This window comes from Triticum urartu, chromosome 6A (assembly GCF_056163025.1).
Source record: "Triticum urartu cultivar PI428250 chromosome 6A, HENAU_Tu73, whole genome shotgun sequence".
NCBI lineage: Eukaryota > Viridiplantae > Streptophyta > Magnoliopsida > Poales > Poaceae > Triticum > Triticum urartu.
The window spans coordinates 269,800,689-269,818,393 of NC_141878.1; the positions used below are offsets into that span (position 1 = coordinate 269,800,689).

The window sequence follows — 17,705 nt, forward strand, 5'->3', positions numbered from 1 at the left end:
TGTTGACAGGTATGAATGTTTAGTTGATCAACGTGTTTTGAGTGTGCAGGTTACACAAGCTGAGCAAAATCAGAGGCATAATTTGTTCCATACAAACGGAGTTGTGAAGGAACGTTCTGTTCACGTCATCATAGATGGAGGGAGCTGCAATAACTAGGCTAGCATGGAGATGGTGGAGAAGCTATCTCTCACCACAAGACCACATCCACATCCTTACTACATCCAATGGTTCAACAACAGCGGCAAGGTTAAGGTAACACTTACTGTTCGTGTGCATTTTAGTATCTCTACATATGCTGATTATGTTGATTGTGATGTGGTACCTATGCAAGCTTGTTCCTTATTACTTGGTAGACCATGGAAATTTGATAAAAATTCTGTACACCATGGTAGAAACAATCAGTATAGTCTTGTTCATAAGGACAAAAATATTACTTTGCTTCCTATGACTCCTGATTCCATTTTGAAAGATGATATTAATAGAGCTAATAAAGCAAAATAGGAGCAAAATAAGAGTGAAAATCAGATTGTGGCAAAAGAATTTGAGCAACAAATGAAGCCTAATAATAAACCATCTAGTGTTGCTTCTGAAATTAAATTGAAAAGTGCATGTTTACTTGCCACCAAATCTGATATTGATGATCTAGATTTTAGCAAATCTGTTTGCCATGCTTTTGTGTGCAAACAGGCATTATTTTCATTCGAGGACGTGCCTTCCTCTTTGCCTCCTGCCGTCACTAACATTTTGCAGGAGTTCGCTGACGTCTTTCCACAAGACGTGCCACCGGGATTACCACCTATTCGAGGGATTGAGCATCAAATTGACTTAATTCTCGGTGCATCATTACCCAACCGTGCGCCATACCGTACCAATCCAGAGGATACGAAGGAGATTATGCGTCAAGTACAGGAGCTGCTCGACAAAGGTTATATACGTGAATCCCTTAGTCCTTGTGTTGTTCCTATCATTTTAGTGCCGAAAAAGGATGGTACGTCGCGTATGTGTGTTGATTGTAGAGGCATTAATAATATTATTATTCGTTATCGTCATCCTATTCCTAGGATAGAGGACATGCTTGATGAATTGAGTGGCTCTACAATATTCTCCGAAGTTGATTTGCATAGTGGATACCATCAAATTTGTATGAAATTGGGAGATGAATGGAAAACAACATTTAAAACTAAGTTTGGATTATATGAGTGGTTAGTCATGCCTTTTGGGTTAATTAATGCACCTAGTACTTTCATGAGGTTAATGAACGAAGTTTTACGTGCTTTTATTGGACGATTTGTGGTAGTCTGTTTTGATGATATAATGATTTATACTAAATCTTTGGAGGAACATTTGGAACATTTACATGCTATATTTATTGCTCTACGTGATGCACGTTTGTTTGGTAACCTTGGAAAGTGCACCTTTTGCACCGACCGAATATCTTTTCTTGGCTATGTTGTTACTCCACAGGGAATTGAAGTTGATAAAGCCAAGATTGAAGCTATTGGGAGTTGGTTGCATCCCAAAATGGTCACACAAGTGAGGAGTTTCCTTGGCCTCGCTGGTTTCTATAGGAATTTTGTGAGAGATTTCAGCACCATTGCTGCACCTCTCAACGAGCTTACAAAGAAGGATGTTCCTTTTGTTTGGGGTACCGCACAGGATGAAGCCTTCACGGTATTAAAAGATAAGTTGACACATGCTCCTTTACTCCAACTTCCTGAATTTAATAAGACTTTTGAGCTTGAATGTGATGCTAGTGGAATTGGATTAGGAGGTGTGTTATTACAAGATGGCAAACCTGTTGCATACTTTTCTGAAAAATTGAGTGGGCCTAGTCTGAACTATTCTACTTATGATAAAGAATTATATGCTCCTGTTCGGACCTTAGAAACATGGCAACATTATTTATGGCCCAAGGAATTTGTTATACATTCTGATCATGAATCTTTGAAACACATTAAAAGTCAAGCAAAACTGAACCGTAGACATGCTAAATGGGTTGAATTCATTGAGACCTTCCCTTACGTCATTAAAGACAAGAAGGGTAAAGAAAATGTTATTGCTGATGCTTTGTCTCGTCGTTATACTATGCTTTCACAACTTGACTTTAAAATATTTGGTTTGGAGACGATCAAAGATCAATATATGCATGATGCTGAATTTAAAGATGTATTGCAGAATTGTAAGGAAGGGAGAACTTGGAACAAGTTCGTTCTTAATGATGGATTTGTGTTTCGTGCTAACAAGCTATGCATTCCAGCTAGCTCCGTTCGTCTTTTGTTGTTGCAGGAGGCGCATGGAGGAGGATTAATGGGACGCTTTGGCATCAAGAATACGGAGGATATACTTACTCCACATTTCTTTTGGCCAAAGATGAGACAGGATGTTGAGCGCTTTTTTGCTCGCTTCACTACATGTCAAAAAGCTAAGTCACGACTCAATTCTCATGGTTTATATATGCCTTTACCTGTACCTAGAGTTCCTTGGGAGGATATATCTATGGACTTTGTTTTAGGTTTACCTCGAACAAAGAAGGGGAGGGATAGCATATTTGTTGTAGTGGATAGATTCTCGAAAATGGCACACTTTATACCATGTCATAAAAGCGATGATGTTGTTAATGTTGCTGATTTGTTCTTTCGTGAAATTATTCGCTTGCGTGCTGTGCCAAATACTATTATTTCAGATCGTGATACTAAATTTCTTAGCCACTTTTGGAGATGTTTATGGGCTAAGTTGGGGACTAAACTGCTTTTTAGTACTACTTGTCACCCCCAAACCGATGGACAAACTGAAGTAGTCAATAGAACATTGTCTACTATACTTAGGGCTGTTTTGAAGAATTTAAACCTATAAGGTTGCTAGCCAACTTGGCTCCCAGTCCGTGGCGGAGCCAGGAATTTGCTACTGGGTATTCCTGTAAACTTTTTTTTTGCCAAAGCAATATAATAGAGCAACAAATGTACTGTAAAATGGCAAGATCAATGACTGAATGACCAAACATCGATAATAGTAGCAAAATATCATTGTGGCAATATCTCTAACAATTAAGAAAGATTAGAAGCGACAAAGAAAATTACAATAAAACGTTACGATACCCTTTTTGGAAGAGATTGATGACATCCTCATCGACATCACAATCAAATAAACAAAGTAGAAACCAGTGGCATTGGCAATGTGGTATGGACTGATGGACATTGGTCATTAGATAAACAATTCCAGTGTACAACCAATTAGTGAAAATGATCGAGAGATAGTGATCACCGCCTCACCGGGTTCATTATGTCGATCTAGCAATCAGTGAATCACATAGGTTGCAAATGAATCACATAATAAGCAGTTCAATTTCACTGGTGTACGAGCAATCAGTGATTGTCTTCTACGAAGGCAATGCCATTTACAAAAATTCTTCAGATCTGTTTAGAAATAGAGGGGAAAAATACCTTTAACGGAGCCACGGAGGCTGGACTGCCAAAGGTTGTGCCGGGCCGTGGAGGGGGAGGGCGCCTGAAGCACTATAGGGCAAGCAGAGCGGGGGAGCCAGGGAGGCTGCAGGATGCCGGACCGGACGCAGAGTTGCAGACTCGCAGAGGGGAGGGCCGAGGGCGGCGAGGGCCGGAGGCCGAGGGGAAGGGAGGGGAGGGGAGGGAGTCAGGGAGATGGCCGGCCAGAGGGAAGGGGAGGGACAGAGCCGTAGAGGGCGGAAGGACATGGAATCTCCGCCGCCGCTACGCTAGGTTTGTGCGTCGCTCGGCCCCTGCCATAGGTGCCTGTTTGGGCTGGACTTAGTGGGCCAAGTGTTTACGTATAAACATATGTATTAAAAAAATTTGAGGCCAAAATCTTGGGTATTTCAGGGAATTCCCAGGAAGACCCTCAGCTCCGCCACTGCTCCCAGTGATCCCTTGTGAAATGCATTCATGGTCGTTGGATCTTGGTCAACGCTTTATCTCCTCCGTATGATCTTCACCACGGAGTAAATCTAGATTCACCTCGTGGTACTTTTTCTTGACCAATGACCGGTGGGCTCGTCGCTCACGGGTATTGGCTGGGTAAGTTGTCGGGCACGTGAGAAGGGATTCGCCAATCCACGCCTTGCTCCGCCAAAGGGGCGATTTGATTTTTTGCCACTCTTTACTTTGGACTTTGATAATTTGCCACTCCTTATTTTGTAATTGATCTGGTGACACTCCTTTGTTTGGATTTTGATCTTTTGCCACTTTTCAACACAAAAACAAACTTTGTAAATAATAGACAACATAAGTGAAGAAAATAGAGGACTATTATACCCTTATACCTATCTGATCCAAACATAACACAGGGGGATGGATGAACTCGCACTCCACTCCTCTCCTGCACCTTCCTGCTGCTCCTCGCCGGTCCTTGCTGCTCCTCGCCGGCCCTTCCTGCCTTGCTGCTGCCGGCCCCTCTTGCTCCCCTCATACACCTTCTACCCTGCCGCTGCTGCCCCTACCACTGGAGTCTTCTTCCCCTGCTGCTCCTCATCAAGTTTTGGTCCAAATTTGCTCAAACTAGTTGAAATGCATAGATTCGTTGAACCAATGATCCAAATTGCATGAAACTTTCTCATATTAGTCACACATATATGAATGATTTATTGTATTTTTTTCAATTTTTTCTGACAACTTTTTAATTTCGGTCAAAATGTGGTCAAACTAGTTAATCTGAAAGTTGAGATGCATTTTCCCGTTGAACCAATGATCCAAATTGCATGAAACTTTCTCAGATTAGTCAAACATATATGAATGATTTACTGTAATTTTTTCAATTTTTTCTGGGTTGTTCAAAAAAAAGTTCAAATTTTGGGCAGCATATTGGCTCAATTTGGACAGCATTTTGCTTGTTATTTCACTTTTCAAGATATGTATGCACAGAATAGAAAATTCAAACATATATTTCCAAATGAACATATTCATACACCATGACACAATATCAAGACAATATAGTGAAATAAAGCAGTTAACATGATCATACACCATCTACCATAAGGCCATAATTTCTGCCATGTTTTACAACCAAAAGCAGAAGGCCATTGTAACTGCCATGTTACAACCAAAAGCATAACACAATAGTTGCTGCCATGTTACATCAAAAGTAAAGGATGCTAAGTTTGCCATATTACAACCAAAAGCATAGAGAAGATAAGCACAACACTAGTACTTCCTTCTCTTCGGGGTCAACTTTCTAGCTTTCGAGCTTGAGGCCATGTCATATGCTATCATGGTGTCCTCCACGGTTGGGGTAGGTTGCTGCGACGCCTCATCAGCCAATGCCATGGCCAACATCCTTCTTGTGACTGGATTGGGACTTCCTTGCAGACTTTGTGGCATAGTGAGCATGTGCCTGGTTGGAGTGACAGCCACATCAAGTTGTGGTGCTGCATGTGTTGCCTCATCAGCCAACGCCGAAGCCAACATGCTGCATGTATCAAGAAATGTATGAGTGCAAGTTAAAATAGACATTGTTGTAGTATGTGGATGTGTTACCTTCTTGTCACTGGATTGGGACTGCCTTGAAGACTTTGTGGCATGGTGATCATGTGCCTATTGGGAGTGACAACAACTTCAGGTTGTTGGGCTGCCACTTCAGGTTCCGGTGCTGAGGCATCATCATCAACTGGATATCTTGGTGCTCTCTTCTTTCTTTTCCTGCACAGGTAGTACACAGTAAAATAAGTGATGAAATAAACATTGATCATTACAAGTGATGAAATAAACATAAATCATCACACGTACCTTGGCCTTGGTCCATTCAGTGGACATGTAGACTGCCTGTGGCCTAAAATGTGGCATCTTTTGCATCTATTCTTGCTGCCTAGCTGTTTTGGTTCTTTCTTCTTTTTAGGACCACCATCTCCACCTTCAAGGAAGCTCTTGTACCTGTTTTTTCTAGGCCGTCCAACACCTCTTTTCTTGTCTAATGGAGCCTCCATGTCAAATGGAAATTGTACATGTGGCCATTGAGACCTATCTGTCAATGGCTCAACCTCTCCAGCATATGCTGCCCTAAACTTCTCTAGAGAGAAATAGTCATGCACGTAATCCTCCCATTTGGGGTTCCTTCTATCCAGCAAGAAAGCAAGTGCATGCTCACAAGGCTTCCCTGTGTGCTGCCACTCCAAACACGTGCACTCGCTTTGGGCAGTTTTCACAACATGTCGCAAGTTGTATTTACTTGTATCCCTCACCTCACAACTTGCAACTCCAGATTTCCCAACTTTCAAATGTTTAAGTCCCCTTGTCCTATTATGAATCTGTTGGATGATGGCTGGAATAATTTTTCCTTTCAGTTTCATTCCAATCTTTCTCCTTTTCTCACGAAGTTTCATGACTAGCTCTCTAAGAGTGTCAGCTAGCTCATCAGGTGGCAACTCTTTGTAATCTTTAATCCAACCATTAAAAGACTCAGCAAGGTTATTATTGATGTAATCACATTTAATTGAGGGGTCAAACATGCATCTCATCCATTTTAAGCTATGGTACCTTGAGAGATACTCATGCACATCAGGTGCTTCTGCTAGGATTTTATTCATGTGGTAGTTAAAAACTTGTGGCCTATATGCCCTAGCACCTGGCCACATTCTGCCAAACACATCTCCTTGGAACTTTTTAGAGAAGTTAGCCATGAGATGCCTAAAACACTCTCTTTGATCTGCATGAGGGAATATTTTTTTGACTGCATTCTCTAAACCTTTACATGCATCTGTGCATATAGCTAGAGGGGAAACAGGACCTAATGCCCTATTTAGTTGTGACATGAACCATGTCCAATTTTCATCGGTTTCACCATCAATGAATGCAAATGCTAGAGGATACATCCAATTATGCCCATCTAATGCTGTACAAGCTGCTAAGTGACCTCTCCATTTACCGGTGAGTGTAGTTGAATCTATACTGAGATATGGTCTACAACCAGCTTTAAAGCCATCAATGCAAGGTTTAAGAGCCATAAAGAATCGGTTAAAGCGAACAATACCGTGAACCATCTTCATATCCACCTCTACAATGCTGCCTAGTGATCTCTTCTCAACTTCTGCTTTGAAGTTAAAAAAATATTGAAAACTCTGCCTCATGCTACCATATATCTCTTTTTGTGCTATATCTTTGCCTTTCCACACTGTATGATACTCAATGGTTGTGCCATATGTATCTTCCAAATGCCCCAACAGCTCTTTGCATCCAATAATAGGGTCACTCTGTATAATGGGTACAGTCCTTTGTGCTACCCATCCTTGAGATGTCATGCTCTTTTTATTCTACCAGTAGAGGAGCACTTGTGCTTCACAGAAATCTTGGTAACCTGCAATACAAGATGAAACACATCACAACATAGGAAAAACTTATGAAAAACATAGAAAAACAGCAACAATAACAATGCTTAAATAAAACGTTAGTACCCTTATGCTTTGTCCATCAGTCCTTATTCTAGCTGTAATCCTCCATGGACAACCCTTGGCTCTACATTTGCCAAGATACCTTTTCTTATCAGTCTTATATCCCCAAATGTCAATTTCCTTTTTAATTGCATATTGTCTGATAGCCATCCTAAAATCTTTCATTGAAGGAAACAAAGCACCAAGATACATCTGCGGGTTCTCTTTGTCATATGCAATCTCCTCCTCCGGTGGCACACTATCATCAACAGGAATGGCAGCGTCAATGAAAAGTTGACGATCCTCCTCATCGGTCATGTAAACTTCCTCACTAGGTGGAGAAGGTGGTGGCTCGGGGAACGCCTCATCATTGATACCAAGAATATCACACATATTCTCTTCGGTTATGGGAATGTCGACATCGTTGATACCTAGAGGATCGCACATATTGTCATCACATATGGGTGGAGCTATCTCAATCAAGCTCCAATCTATGGGTGGTTCTTCCTGAGTAAGCACAGAGGACTCACATCTCTCACTACTATCAACCACATCACAAACACTTTGAAATTGCATTGTAGCTGGGTGGTCAACATCATCCGGTGAAAAACTCCATATCATCTGGAAAAACTCTATACTGACTCCCCATTGTCTGTGCCAACTCAAAAGCTGACAAGTTTGAATTATCAACAACCATAGATGAGCTAGCACTGCATTCTACAGAAGTGTTTGTTGCTGCCTTCTTACTAGCAGCACTTGGCTTTTTGGGAGCTGGTGGGTTTGGGGGTTTTCTAGGAGCACTTGGCCTTTTGGGGGCAGCTGGTTTTTTAGGAGCTGGTGGTTTTATGGGATTTTTTGGAGCAGTTGGCTTTTTGGGAGCCTTCTTCTTTCCTACTTTCTTTGCATTGGGTGCCTCCAATGTAACAACCTCAGCTAACAGAAATGATTTCTTGGCCTCAAAGTCCCAATGATTGCCAATAAAGTGTGAATTCAGTTGTTGACCATTAAGTACAAGATCAACAGTGCTCTCAACGGTGTCTAATGCAAACAACCGCACCTCTTGGCCAATCCCCATTTTGATATGTTGTGCCACAACTTCATTGAAACTAACCCATGACATACCGGAAATGTTAAAATCAAACACTACGTCATGCTTGTCAACAACTTGCTCGCTTCCATCATCAAGCTTGTAGACATAAGGAGCTACTCTAATAGTTAATGTGAGCACCAGCAGCGGCCGATGCGGCCTACTCGACAATGACCAATAACGAACAACATACGATGGAGTTAGCATCTGTTCAATAACGTGCATTCAGATGAGCACCAAAAAGAAGCTACTTTGCTTTCTCACCTCGGCTCGGGAACAAACAAAGAAGGAAAGTCGAAGCCGTCTCCAACAACGTGCTCACCCGTCTCCGGTTCAGCCATCTCCAACACCTAGCTCATCTGAGTTATGTGGTTTGCAACAACAAGAAATCAAGAAAACATGAGATATACAACAAAGTAAGCAGCTCGTGTACAGAACAACTTAGAACATTAACAGGGTCAACTTGCTCGTGTACAGCACATAACGGCGGCAGCAGAAGCACACAAGTAGCGGTGGCACATCACGGCCACAACCAAGCCAGAAGCTGCCTCGCCGCCGCGCCACCTGCCCTAACCCTAGGGCCGGCCGCCTCGTCGCCGCGCCGCCTGCCCTAACCCTAGGGCCGGCCGCCTCGTCGCCGCGCCGCCGCGCCGCCTGCCCTAACCCTAGGGGCTCCGCTGGGGAGATGAGCGCGAGAGAGGGAGGGATCGGGAAAGAGGAAGGGAGCGGGAGAGAGGGACTCACCAGGGCCGCCGCCGTCGAGTATTCCAGGGCCGTCGCCGTCGTCCAGTAGCCGCCGTCGTCTGTTGCCCGCGTTCGTGAGTGAGAGGGGGATGAGAACGAGCTCCTCTGTTCTGGTCAATCGAGATGTAAGGGCAAGTATGTCTTTTTTAGGGTGACCCATATGACAGAGGGCAAAATAACAAACACCCAGGTAAAAAGTGTTATCAGATCAAATACAAAGTAAAAAATGGCAAATAGTCAATGTACCAAGTAAGGGGTGGCAAATAATCAAATTGCCCCCGCCAAAGCTCAAAGTGGCAGAAACCCTAGCCCTCAGCCGCCACACCGCTGACCCCTCCTCCCTCCTCCCTCCTCCCTCACTCCTCACCGCAGCCGTCGTGCCCCTCCCCACGTAGCCCCAGGACCTCCATCTCCTCCATGCGTCCTCGCTGCCGCCGCAGCCTCGGCGCACCCTCTCCTTCAACCCCATGTGAAATCGAGCATCCTGGCGGTGCCTTGACTGATGCACTGTGATGGCTAGCGCAGGTGAGCGCCACGCATGGTGCAGCAGGCTTGGCAGGCAGCGGGCGCGGCGGTCAAGGCCAAGGGCACGTCGAGCGACGATGACCTCATCCGCCACCAACAACGAGGTGAGCTTCACCCAATCTCTCTCTACCTCTCTCCATGCGGCCTCCTCCCCTCGACCCCAGATTCGTCGATGAGATATGCCATCCATCTTCTGCAGCCTCATAGTTTTCTTTGTCTATGTGATTATTTTGGAATTTTAGCTCTATGCAGCCACTTTCTTGATTAAGTTCAGAAAATGGCGGCAACTGTTGGTTAGTGGTTGAACTTGGTTCATATGCTTTGAATAAAATTGTTTTCATATATCATGTTATGCAGCCAGGATGCATGAAATCTTTTTTTACTTCACAAAATAATGTTGCGAGCATAAATTTATACCGGCCAGAGATAGCAATATACCAAGGGTTCTGGGAATTCGATTCATAAATGCAGGGAAGTTATTGATGCATCTGAGCTGATCTATCTGATTATATTTTATTAAGACCCTGTCATTTTATAAACCATGTAAAGGAATTTCTTAACAAATGTGAGACGTTGTCCTTTATTTGTACATCCATGTTCTTGCACGGTATACAAATTTTGGTCCCTTTTTGCATGTTTTGTTGATTTTTTAAAGCAAGATACTATTTCTACAGGTTCCAAAATGTATCGAAGATTGCCGGGGAATTGATTACACCATCTGTGGAATATGACATCGCCCTTTAGGTAATTTCACTTTGACCTGGATTAATGACAGGCTGCCAAAAAATATTGGGGGAAATATGGCTGTAGAGAAATTTTAATGTGAATTTGGGATTGGCATCTCAGTCTGCAATGCATTGAATATTTATGGTAGAAGTGTTTATATTGCTAACTGGGACGAGGATTAGAATTTCTTTCTTTTTACTAATTGGTTTTGTTTTCCACTTTTCTCTTCCTTCTCAGTCTTTATTTATCTTTGCGGCATAAATTCAAATGATTGATATATGCATAGAAGGTTAATGCAGGTGATAAGAAATATGTTGCGGAGAACACATCAGATTATGTCCGATAGCTTATTAGCAGTCTCCCTTGAATTACAATGACAACCAGTCAGCACTACAATGTCACGATCTTTGCACTTTGATTTGTTTTCATTGTATAAAGTGTGGATCAATTTCACAGGATAAAGAAGTCTAAGCCTAAAGTCATCATGGTTGAGGTTGATAGTATATCTGCTGGTGATAGCGGTGGAGCTGCTGATCTTATTGCAAGATTCCTATAGTTTGCATTTGTAATGGCAGTTATAGCAGGAAGCTGAAGAGCACTATAAATTACCTATTTGGTACTCAACTTCAGGAAACCAACAAAGTAGCAGGTCATTTCATGCCACCATATTCTGATGATTTATGAAAGACATGATTAGTTTTCTTACTGTTCTCTGTTATATCCTTATTACCCTTACTGCTGACTGTGACAACTAACATGCTGTTCTCAATTGCTTTCTGGGACTCATTTTATCAGATACAAGTCCGCTTGCAATTTTTGGGAGAATAAACAGTTCCTTTGGGTTCATCGCTCGGTTTTGTCCCTGCTATGCTTACTGCTCCTACATGGCTCTTCAGGGTTATGGATGGAGTGCGTTATTTCGACGGTCCTCTATTTTTTTTGTTGCGTGTGCCTTCAGGTCCATCAGGTATAATTGTGCTTCACCTCCCTTCCGTTGTTTTCTGCTATCTTGGTGTTTTCTCTTTTGTTTAATTCATTGTTGTATCGCTCAAGGGCATCTTGATTAGTTTGAATTGTGCTTTTTTAGCTAGGATGAATTTGTAAATGGTTGCCCTTTTCTGTTGATTAAGTGTCTGTGTGCAGAGGTTCATCTCCCCCTTTTCATTCTGCGGCATTTGTTTTTCACTTAGTTTACATATGTTTGTGTCTGGTAATGTACTCTTCCTCATGGATTCTTTGGGTTCATGTTCTTTCAGTGCTTTAGGAATCTTCAGTTCCAATGGAAAATAGGATGTATCATGCATGCAAAGATGAGAGGATAGTTGATCCAATTTCCTTGTGCTACAAAGTTATTTGCCATGTTCTTATTTTTTAAATGTGGAACGCACAGCTTGGTTCACAGCTACTTAATCTTGAAAAATAAAAGGAAAATAATTTTGAGGGAAAATATAAATCTAAACCAATAAGGAGGCTGGGATGATATTTGGATTAAACAACAAGCTTGCTAAAGCCAGTCAAGTGCTCAGTGACAATTAGCTTGTGGACTGGTTCTTTAGTACCTGGTTAGATCTCATGTGTGCTAAAGGAGAAGATTGTTGGTCCATAAGGTCATTTCATTATTTACGAACTTGCGTACAATGCATTGGATAAACCCATGAGTTTGAAGCTCAGCTCCATAAATATTTCCCCCTTGGTCATTTATGTACATAACGGTGTGATACGACACCTATAGAAATTGCTACTGATACTTGGAAGGTCATATTTACACTAATATGCAGATGCGGCTTTATCATTTTGAACCATGTATCATGTTAGCGTACTGTTATTATCATGTTTATCCATTCTTCTTTGTGTAAACTTCAGAGATATCTGTATTATAGTGAAAGAATCAGTGAACTGTTCACTTGAAACTCTTTGAAACTTTGAGAGCAGTGTTTATTTACCTTAGCAATTGTAAGGGTATCATGTTAAACTACTTGCTGAAATTCTGTATTCTATTACTGTTAAAGGTCACCCGCAGGCAGATCATTCCAGTACCACTCTACCGGTGTTTGGCCTGAATCTGAATAATTAAATCTCAAAACACAGTTACACAACATAAGTTGGAAGTAATGTGAGCTTGCTTGTTCGGTTATGCTTGATATATGATGCCAAGATTTGTCTTTGTCTCCTCTGTGCACCCATCGTCTTCTAACCTCCTCTCATCATCAGGTATAAGGCGAGTTGTGTCCCTGGTAGAGGTGCAGATCAAGGAGGTCGACAAATGGGATGATGTTGGGTGACGTTCACTAAGGAGGAAAAAGGTGTAGGGGTCGTTGTTTTTTTGGCGATGGCAGCGGCATACTTCCTTGAGCGAAGAAAGGAATCCCCAGCCTGAAGCTTCGCACAGGTATGTCTGAGCGTCTTATTTGTTAGTGTTGCCAGCTCTGGGAAATGCATGCCGAGTAGTTGTTGGCTTGTTGCATGTATGTTATTGCTACAGTATTAATTTTTTTTGCTGAGAATACAAACTGTGAAGCCACTATTTTCATACTGTGTGTTATTGCACAGGTATGTCTGAGCGTCTTATTCTCGCAACAGTTAATTCTAAGGCCATTCATATCATTGCAGATTTTGCCTATTCTCTGAGATGGATGATGATGAGCGGTGCAACCGAAAATTCAGAGCTGAGCTTTACACACTTCAGTGGGTAAGTGAAGTTCCAGTTAATCTTCTTTCCCCTATTACCGCTCTGTTGTACAGAGAGCACTGAGTTTACATTAGCTAAATGTTAGATTGGAATGCAGGAGTGGCATGACAACACCAAGGTAGAGACCTGAAGAGAAGCACAGGGACGGACCAAGGAAACTAGAACCACGCTGTCGTGATGTGGGCCGTGTCGTCTTCGTCCATCTCCATGGAGGTATATATAAATATATAGGTTAGGTATAGGAAATGAGACCATCTCCATGGAACTCTGACTGATGTGTAATGTCCTCATAGGACCTGACCGACCAAACTAAACATTCACTCATAGTTTTCATTTTCTCACTTATCATCAATACGAATTTTTTTGTTTAAAACTTAAAAGTCAAACCTGGATTTACCGCTTGTGTCTACTCCAGTGTGTTATATTCTTCAGAATGTCTTTATGAGCAAGAACGGATCAATCATAAATTTTCAGAACGTCTCTATTGAGTTTTTTCCTTCTATATCCTATCTTCTCAGCACTTCTAGAAAGAGGTCAGACCTCCTAATTTTTTCTTTTGTGTTTCCCATGATTCCGGTCCTTATAATTTATCTGTTTTTGTAACAACTTTTAGCATGTCATAACATTTAATTATGCGCTCTTATATTATTATATTCTTACAATCTTGTGTTTTGAATAATTCTTGTGGCTTGAAGTCAGAACAGTTTTAAATATATCCTCTACCCTATGACCTTTGTACACTCAGCTTACGTTCTACAAGGTTCATGTGTCGTGCAGTGTTCTCGCTTTCCAAGCTACAGTCTTATATTAGTTTACAGAGGGAGAGAAGGAGTACTTGAAAAGAGATTCTTTATATATTGTTTGGTTCCATCAGCCATATAACCTAAAATAGCAATTAGGTATCTACACAGTGTAGTGTAACCATTGTGCTTGCTGCAGTTTTACTTTAGTGTTGAAATGCTTTTCTTAGTTTGTTCTATAATACGAAATATTTTTTTCCAGCCATTGTTTTCTAAATCCTATCAGCATATTACCTGATATGGCCTTTGAAGTTTCTGTTTTATAACGAGCTTTGCACTGGTCAGCTTGAGTATGGTATGGTTTATTCTTTTCTGTTGCGGCTATTCCAGAGAAGTTTAGAGCTCCACAACCTTCTCAAGACTTGATTTACAGTAGCGGTGATGAAACAATCAATCAATTGAGATTCATCACATGATCTTTTTCTCTTGACATTGATGGGTATCGAACCCATAGATCAACTTATCAATGGATCTCTTGTCAGTGTTGAGAAGGTGTCACAAAAACTCAAGAGCAGTTTTAATATGGTCTCTTACCTTCTTACCTATCATGTGAAAAGGGAGGGTAAGAGGGACCATGTCAAAATTAGCCAAAATTCAAACACAGGGCAATCAGCTAAGGAAAGAAGCTAAGAAGCATCAGGAAAGGCTTTTAGGATGGTATAGCGGTCAAATGCATCCTAGGATTGGTACTTTTAAGAATTATGGTGTGTTTTGCTCCTTTTTTGTTTACCTTAGCCACATAGGTTAGCCTCAATTCATTATTATTCTTCTATTTAGAGTAGGTGCAGAACTAACACTTACCTAGGTTGTGAGAGCTGATGATGATGATTCTATTAAAACTCCTTGCTAGCTGCACCGATGATGATTCTATTAAAACTCCTTGCTAGCTGCACCGTTTGTCTCTGTAAACAATATAACTAAGGGCATATGGTTTCCAATGTGACCAAGATCTAAATTCTTGCCGAGTGTAGTTTCTAAAGCATAGAGTTGCTGAAAAATTGAAATACATTCTTAATTGGCCTGTACATCTTATACACATGTTTTTTTCAAGCTCATATTTCTTAGCGTGATAACCATACTTTCAACTAAAAAAATGCTTCCTTAATTGGTTTGTACATGTTATACAAATATGATTTTTAAACTCACATTTTCAGCGTGATAAACATATTTTCAATATAGCATGATTTAACACATGGACTTTCTACTACCAATATCGAATATGTCCTTTCAAAATGAAACTATTTTTCTCGATAACTTGGCTTTAGTGGGTCTCTGCGCCATTTGGCGCAACGGGTCAACTAGTAATAAGAAAATGTGGGAAGAATGCTTGCCTCATATTGAATTTGCTTATAATCATTCATTGCATTCTACTACTAAGATGTGCCTTTTTGAAATTGTGTATGGTTTCCTACCTCGTGCACCTATTAATTTATTGCCTCTTCCATCTTCGGAGAAGGTTAATTTTGATGCTAAAGAACGTGCTGAATTGATTTTAAAAATGCATGAGTTAATTAAGGAAAACATTAAGCGTATGAATGCTAAATATAAATTTGCTGGAGATAAGGGTAGAAAACATGTTGTGTTTGCACCTGGAGATTCTGTTTGGTTACATTTGCGTAAGGATAGATTTCCTAATTTGCGCAAATAAAATCTAATGCCATGTGCTGATGGTCCTTTTAAGGTGTTAGAAAAAATAAATGGTAATGCATATAAACTTGAGCTGCCTGAAGATTTTGGGGTTAGTCCCACTTTTAACATTGCAGATTTGAAGCCTTATTTGGGTGAGGAAGACGAGCTTTCATCAAGGATGACTTCATTTCAAGAAGGGGAGGATGATGAGGACATCAATACCATTGTTACACCCACAGCCCCTGCTGTTATACATACTGAACCAATTACTAGAGCTCGCGCACACCAATTGAATTATCAGGTATTTTCGTTTCTTGATAATGATTCTAATGTTCATGAGAATATGATGCTGCCTAAATTGGATATATTTGTTTTGCTTACAAATGAAGTGCCTAGCTTGGACAAGAAAGATGAACCTTGGAGCAAGACCAAGCATGGAGATGATGGCATGCGCAAGGGGATTCAGAACGGAGTTACAAGTGATGATTCTAGGACTTTGAAGCCACCATAATGAGTGCATGAAGCCTTGAACGAAATATACAAGATGCCACTTCATAAATTTCGTCCGGAGGTTATTCTAGGTGCCGTGTCACCTTATTATTGGGCCAGGCCAATGTATTTTCGAAATACTTAAGTATAGGCTGTTTTTAGAGTCCGTATGTGTGGGGAAACAAGAGTTAGGGTTGGTTTCGGACCCCTTCTCCAAGGGCCACGAAATTTCCCCTCTCCTTCATATATACAGCCCTTAGGGCATCGTTTAGACTTTGGGTTTTGTTTAGATTAAAAGTTCGCCATAGCTGCAACTTCGCGTACTTCGTATGTGTCCAACGACCAGATCAAGACATCACAGAACCCCATCTTCATCAATAAAGCTTTCCTCTTATATTTGCAATATCCAGATTGTAATTTCAATTTCTTGCTTGTTCTTCGTTGCTTGCAGGAAATAGACCCTCATGGTCAGGTTGATCGTACTCCGGCGTGGTCAATAACCTCTCGGAGTTGGTTTAGCGATTGCTAAGGCGCGACGTCCTTGCACGTTCGTAGTCGGATCGTCAAAGTCGACTTTCACCAAAATGATAGCCACCATTTCATTAAAAGATCGGGCCCCTCCCCTATATCACATCCAATTCAAGTTGAGTGACAAGCATGCATTTGCGAGAAAGGGCATCCGCTACAATGTTTTCCTTACCCTTAATGTACTTGATGACATAAGGAAAAGACTCAATAAATTCACTCCACTTAGCATGACACTTGTTCAACTTGGTTTGGCCCTTAAGATACTTGAGCGTTTCATGATCGGTATGAATGATAAACTCATGCGGGCGAAGATAGTGTTCCCATTCATGCAAAACACGGACTAAAGCATATAGCTCTTTGTCGTAGATGGGATAATTGAGTTGCGCGCCGGAGAGTTTCTCACTAAAGTAAGCTATGGGGCACTTCTCTTGCGTCAGCACGCCTCCTATGCCATTACCACTAGCATGGCAATGAATCTCAAAGGGTTTGTTAAAGTTGGGTAAAGCAAGCACGGGAGCATGAGTAAGCAAGTTCTTAAGCTCATTGAAAGCGGTATCTTGGGATGGTCCCCAAACAAAAGGCGCATTCTTCTTGCTCAAGGCATGTAAAGGCGAAGCAATGGTGCTAAAATCCTTCACAAACCGACGATAGAAACCCGCAAGGCCAAGAAAACTACGCACTTGTTGCAAATTGGTTAGTTGTGGCCAAGTCTTAATAGCATTGATCTTGGACTCATCAACATGAACACCCTTAGAGGAAATAACAAAACCTAAGAAAACGAGCTTGTCAATGCCAAAAAGGTATTTCTCCATATTAGCATAGAGATGCTCTTCTCGAAGAGTTTGCAAAACGGTTCTAACATGGGTGACATGCTCCTTGAGAGACTCTCTAAAAACAAGGATGTCAACGAAGTAGACCACAACAAATATACCAATGTAAGGGCAAAAGACATGATTCATAAGATGCAAAAAAGTACCTGGTGCTTCCAAGAGACCCATAGGAATGACTAACAATTCATACAAGCCAAACATGGTTTTGAAAGCGGTTTTCCATTCATCACCCTCTTGTATGCGGATTTGATAGTAACCACTCTTGAG

General features: G+C 41.4%; 1 protein-coding gene and 1 long non-coding RNA gene across 7 annotated transcripts; one reads left to right on the plus strand and one right to left on the minus strand.

Annotated features, from left to right (window-relative positions):
- Window positions 1-5,116: 5,116 nt before the first annotated feature.
- LOC147964975 (uncharacterized) lies at window positions 5,117-7,308 on the minus strand. The gene is made up of 3 exons (XM_087526610.1): window positions 5,755-7,308; window positions 5,506-5,667; window positions 5,117-5,437 (listed from the first exon to the last, which is right to left on the minus strand). The coding sequence occupies exons 1-3, from the start codon at window positions 7,260-7,262 to the stop codon at window positions 5,173-5,175; spliced, it is 1,935 nt and encodes a 644-aa protein (XP_087382736.1). The 5' UTR covers window positions 7,263-7,308; the 3' UTR covers window positions 5,117-5,172.
- A 2,185-nt stretch (window positions 7,309-9,493) lies between these two features.
- LOC125513022 (uncharacterized) lies at window positions 9,494-16,485 on the plus strand. Of its 6 annotated transcripts, XR_007285645.2 has the most exons (9): window positions 9,495-9,851; window positions 10,422-10,491; window positions 10,930-11,122; window positions 11,269-11,440; window positions 12,685-12,862; window positions 13,084-13,162; window positions 13,260-13,375; window positions 13,578-13,695; window positions 15,726-16,485. It is a non-coding gene; the product is annotated as an uncharacterized LOC125513022 (long non-coding RNA). The 6 variants fall into 6 exon arrangements; XR_015608090.1 differs by having other exon boundaries at window positions 9,494-9,851; window positions 13,260-13,695; window positions 15,706-16,485; XR_007285642.2 differs by having other exon boundaries at window positions 9,494-9,851; window positions 13,260-13,695.
- The last annotated feature ends 1,220 nt before the right edge of the window (window positions 16,486-17,705 follow it).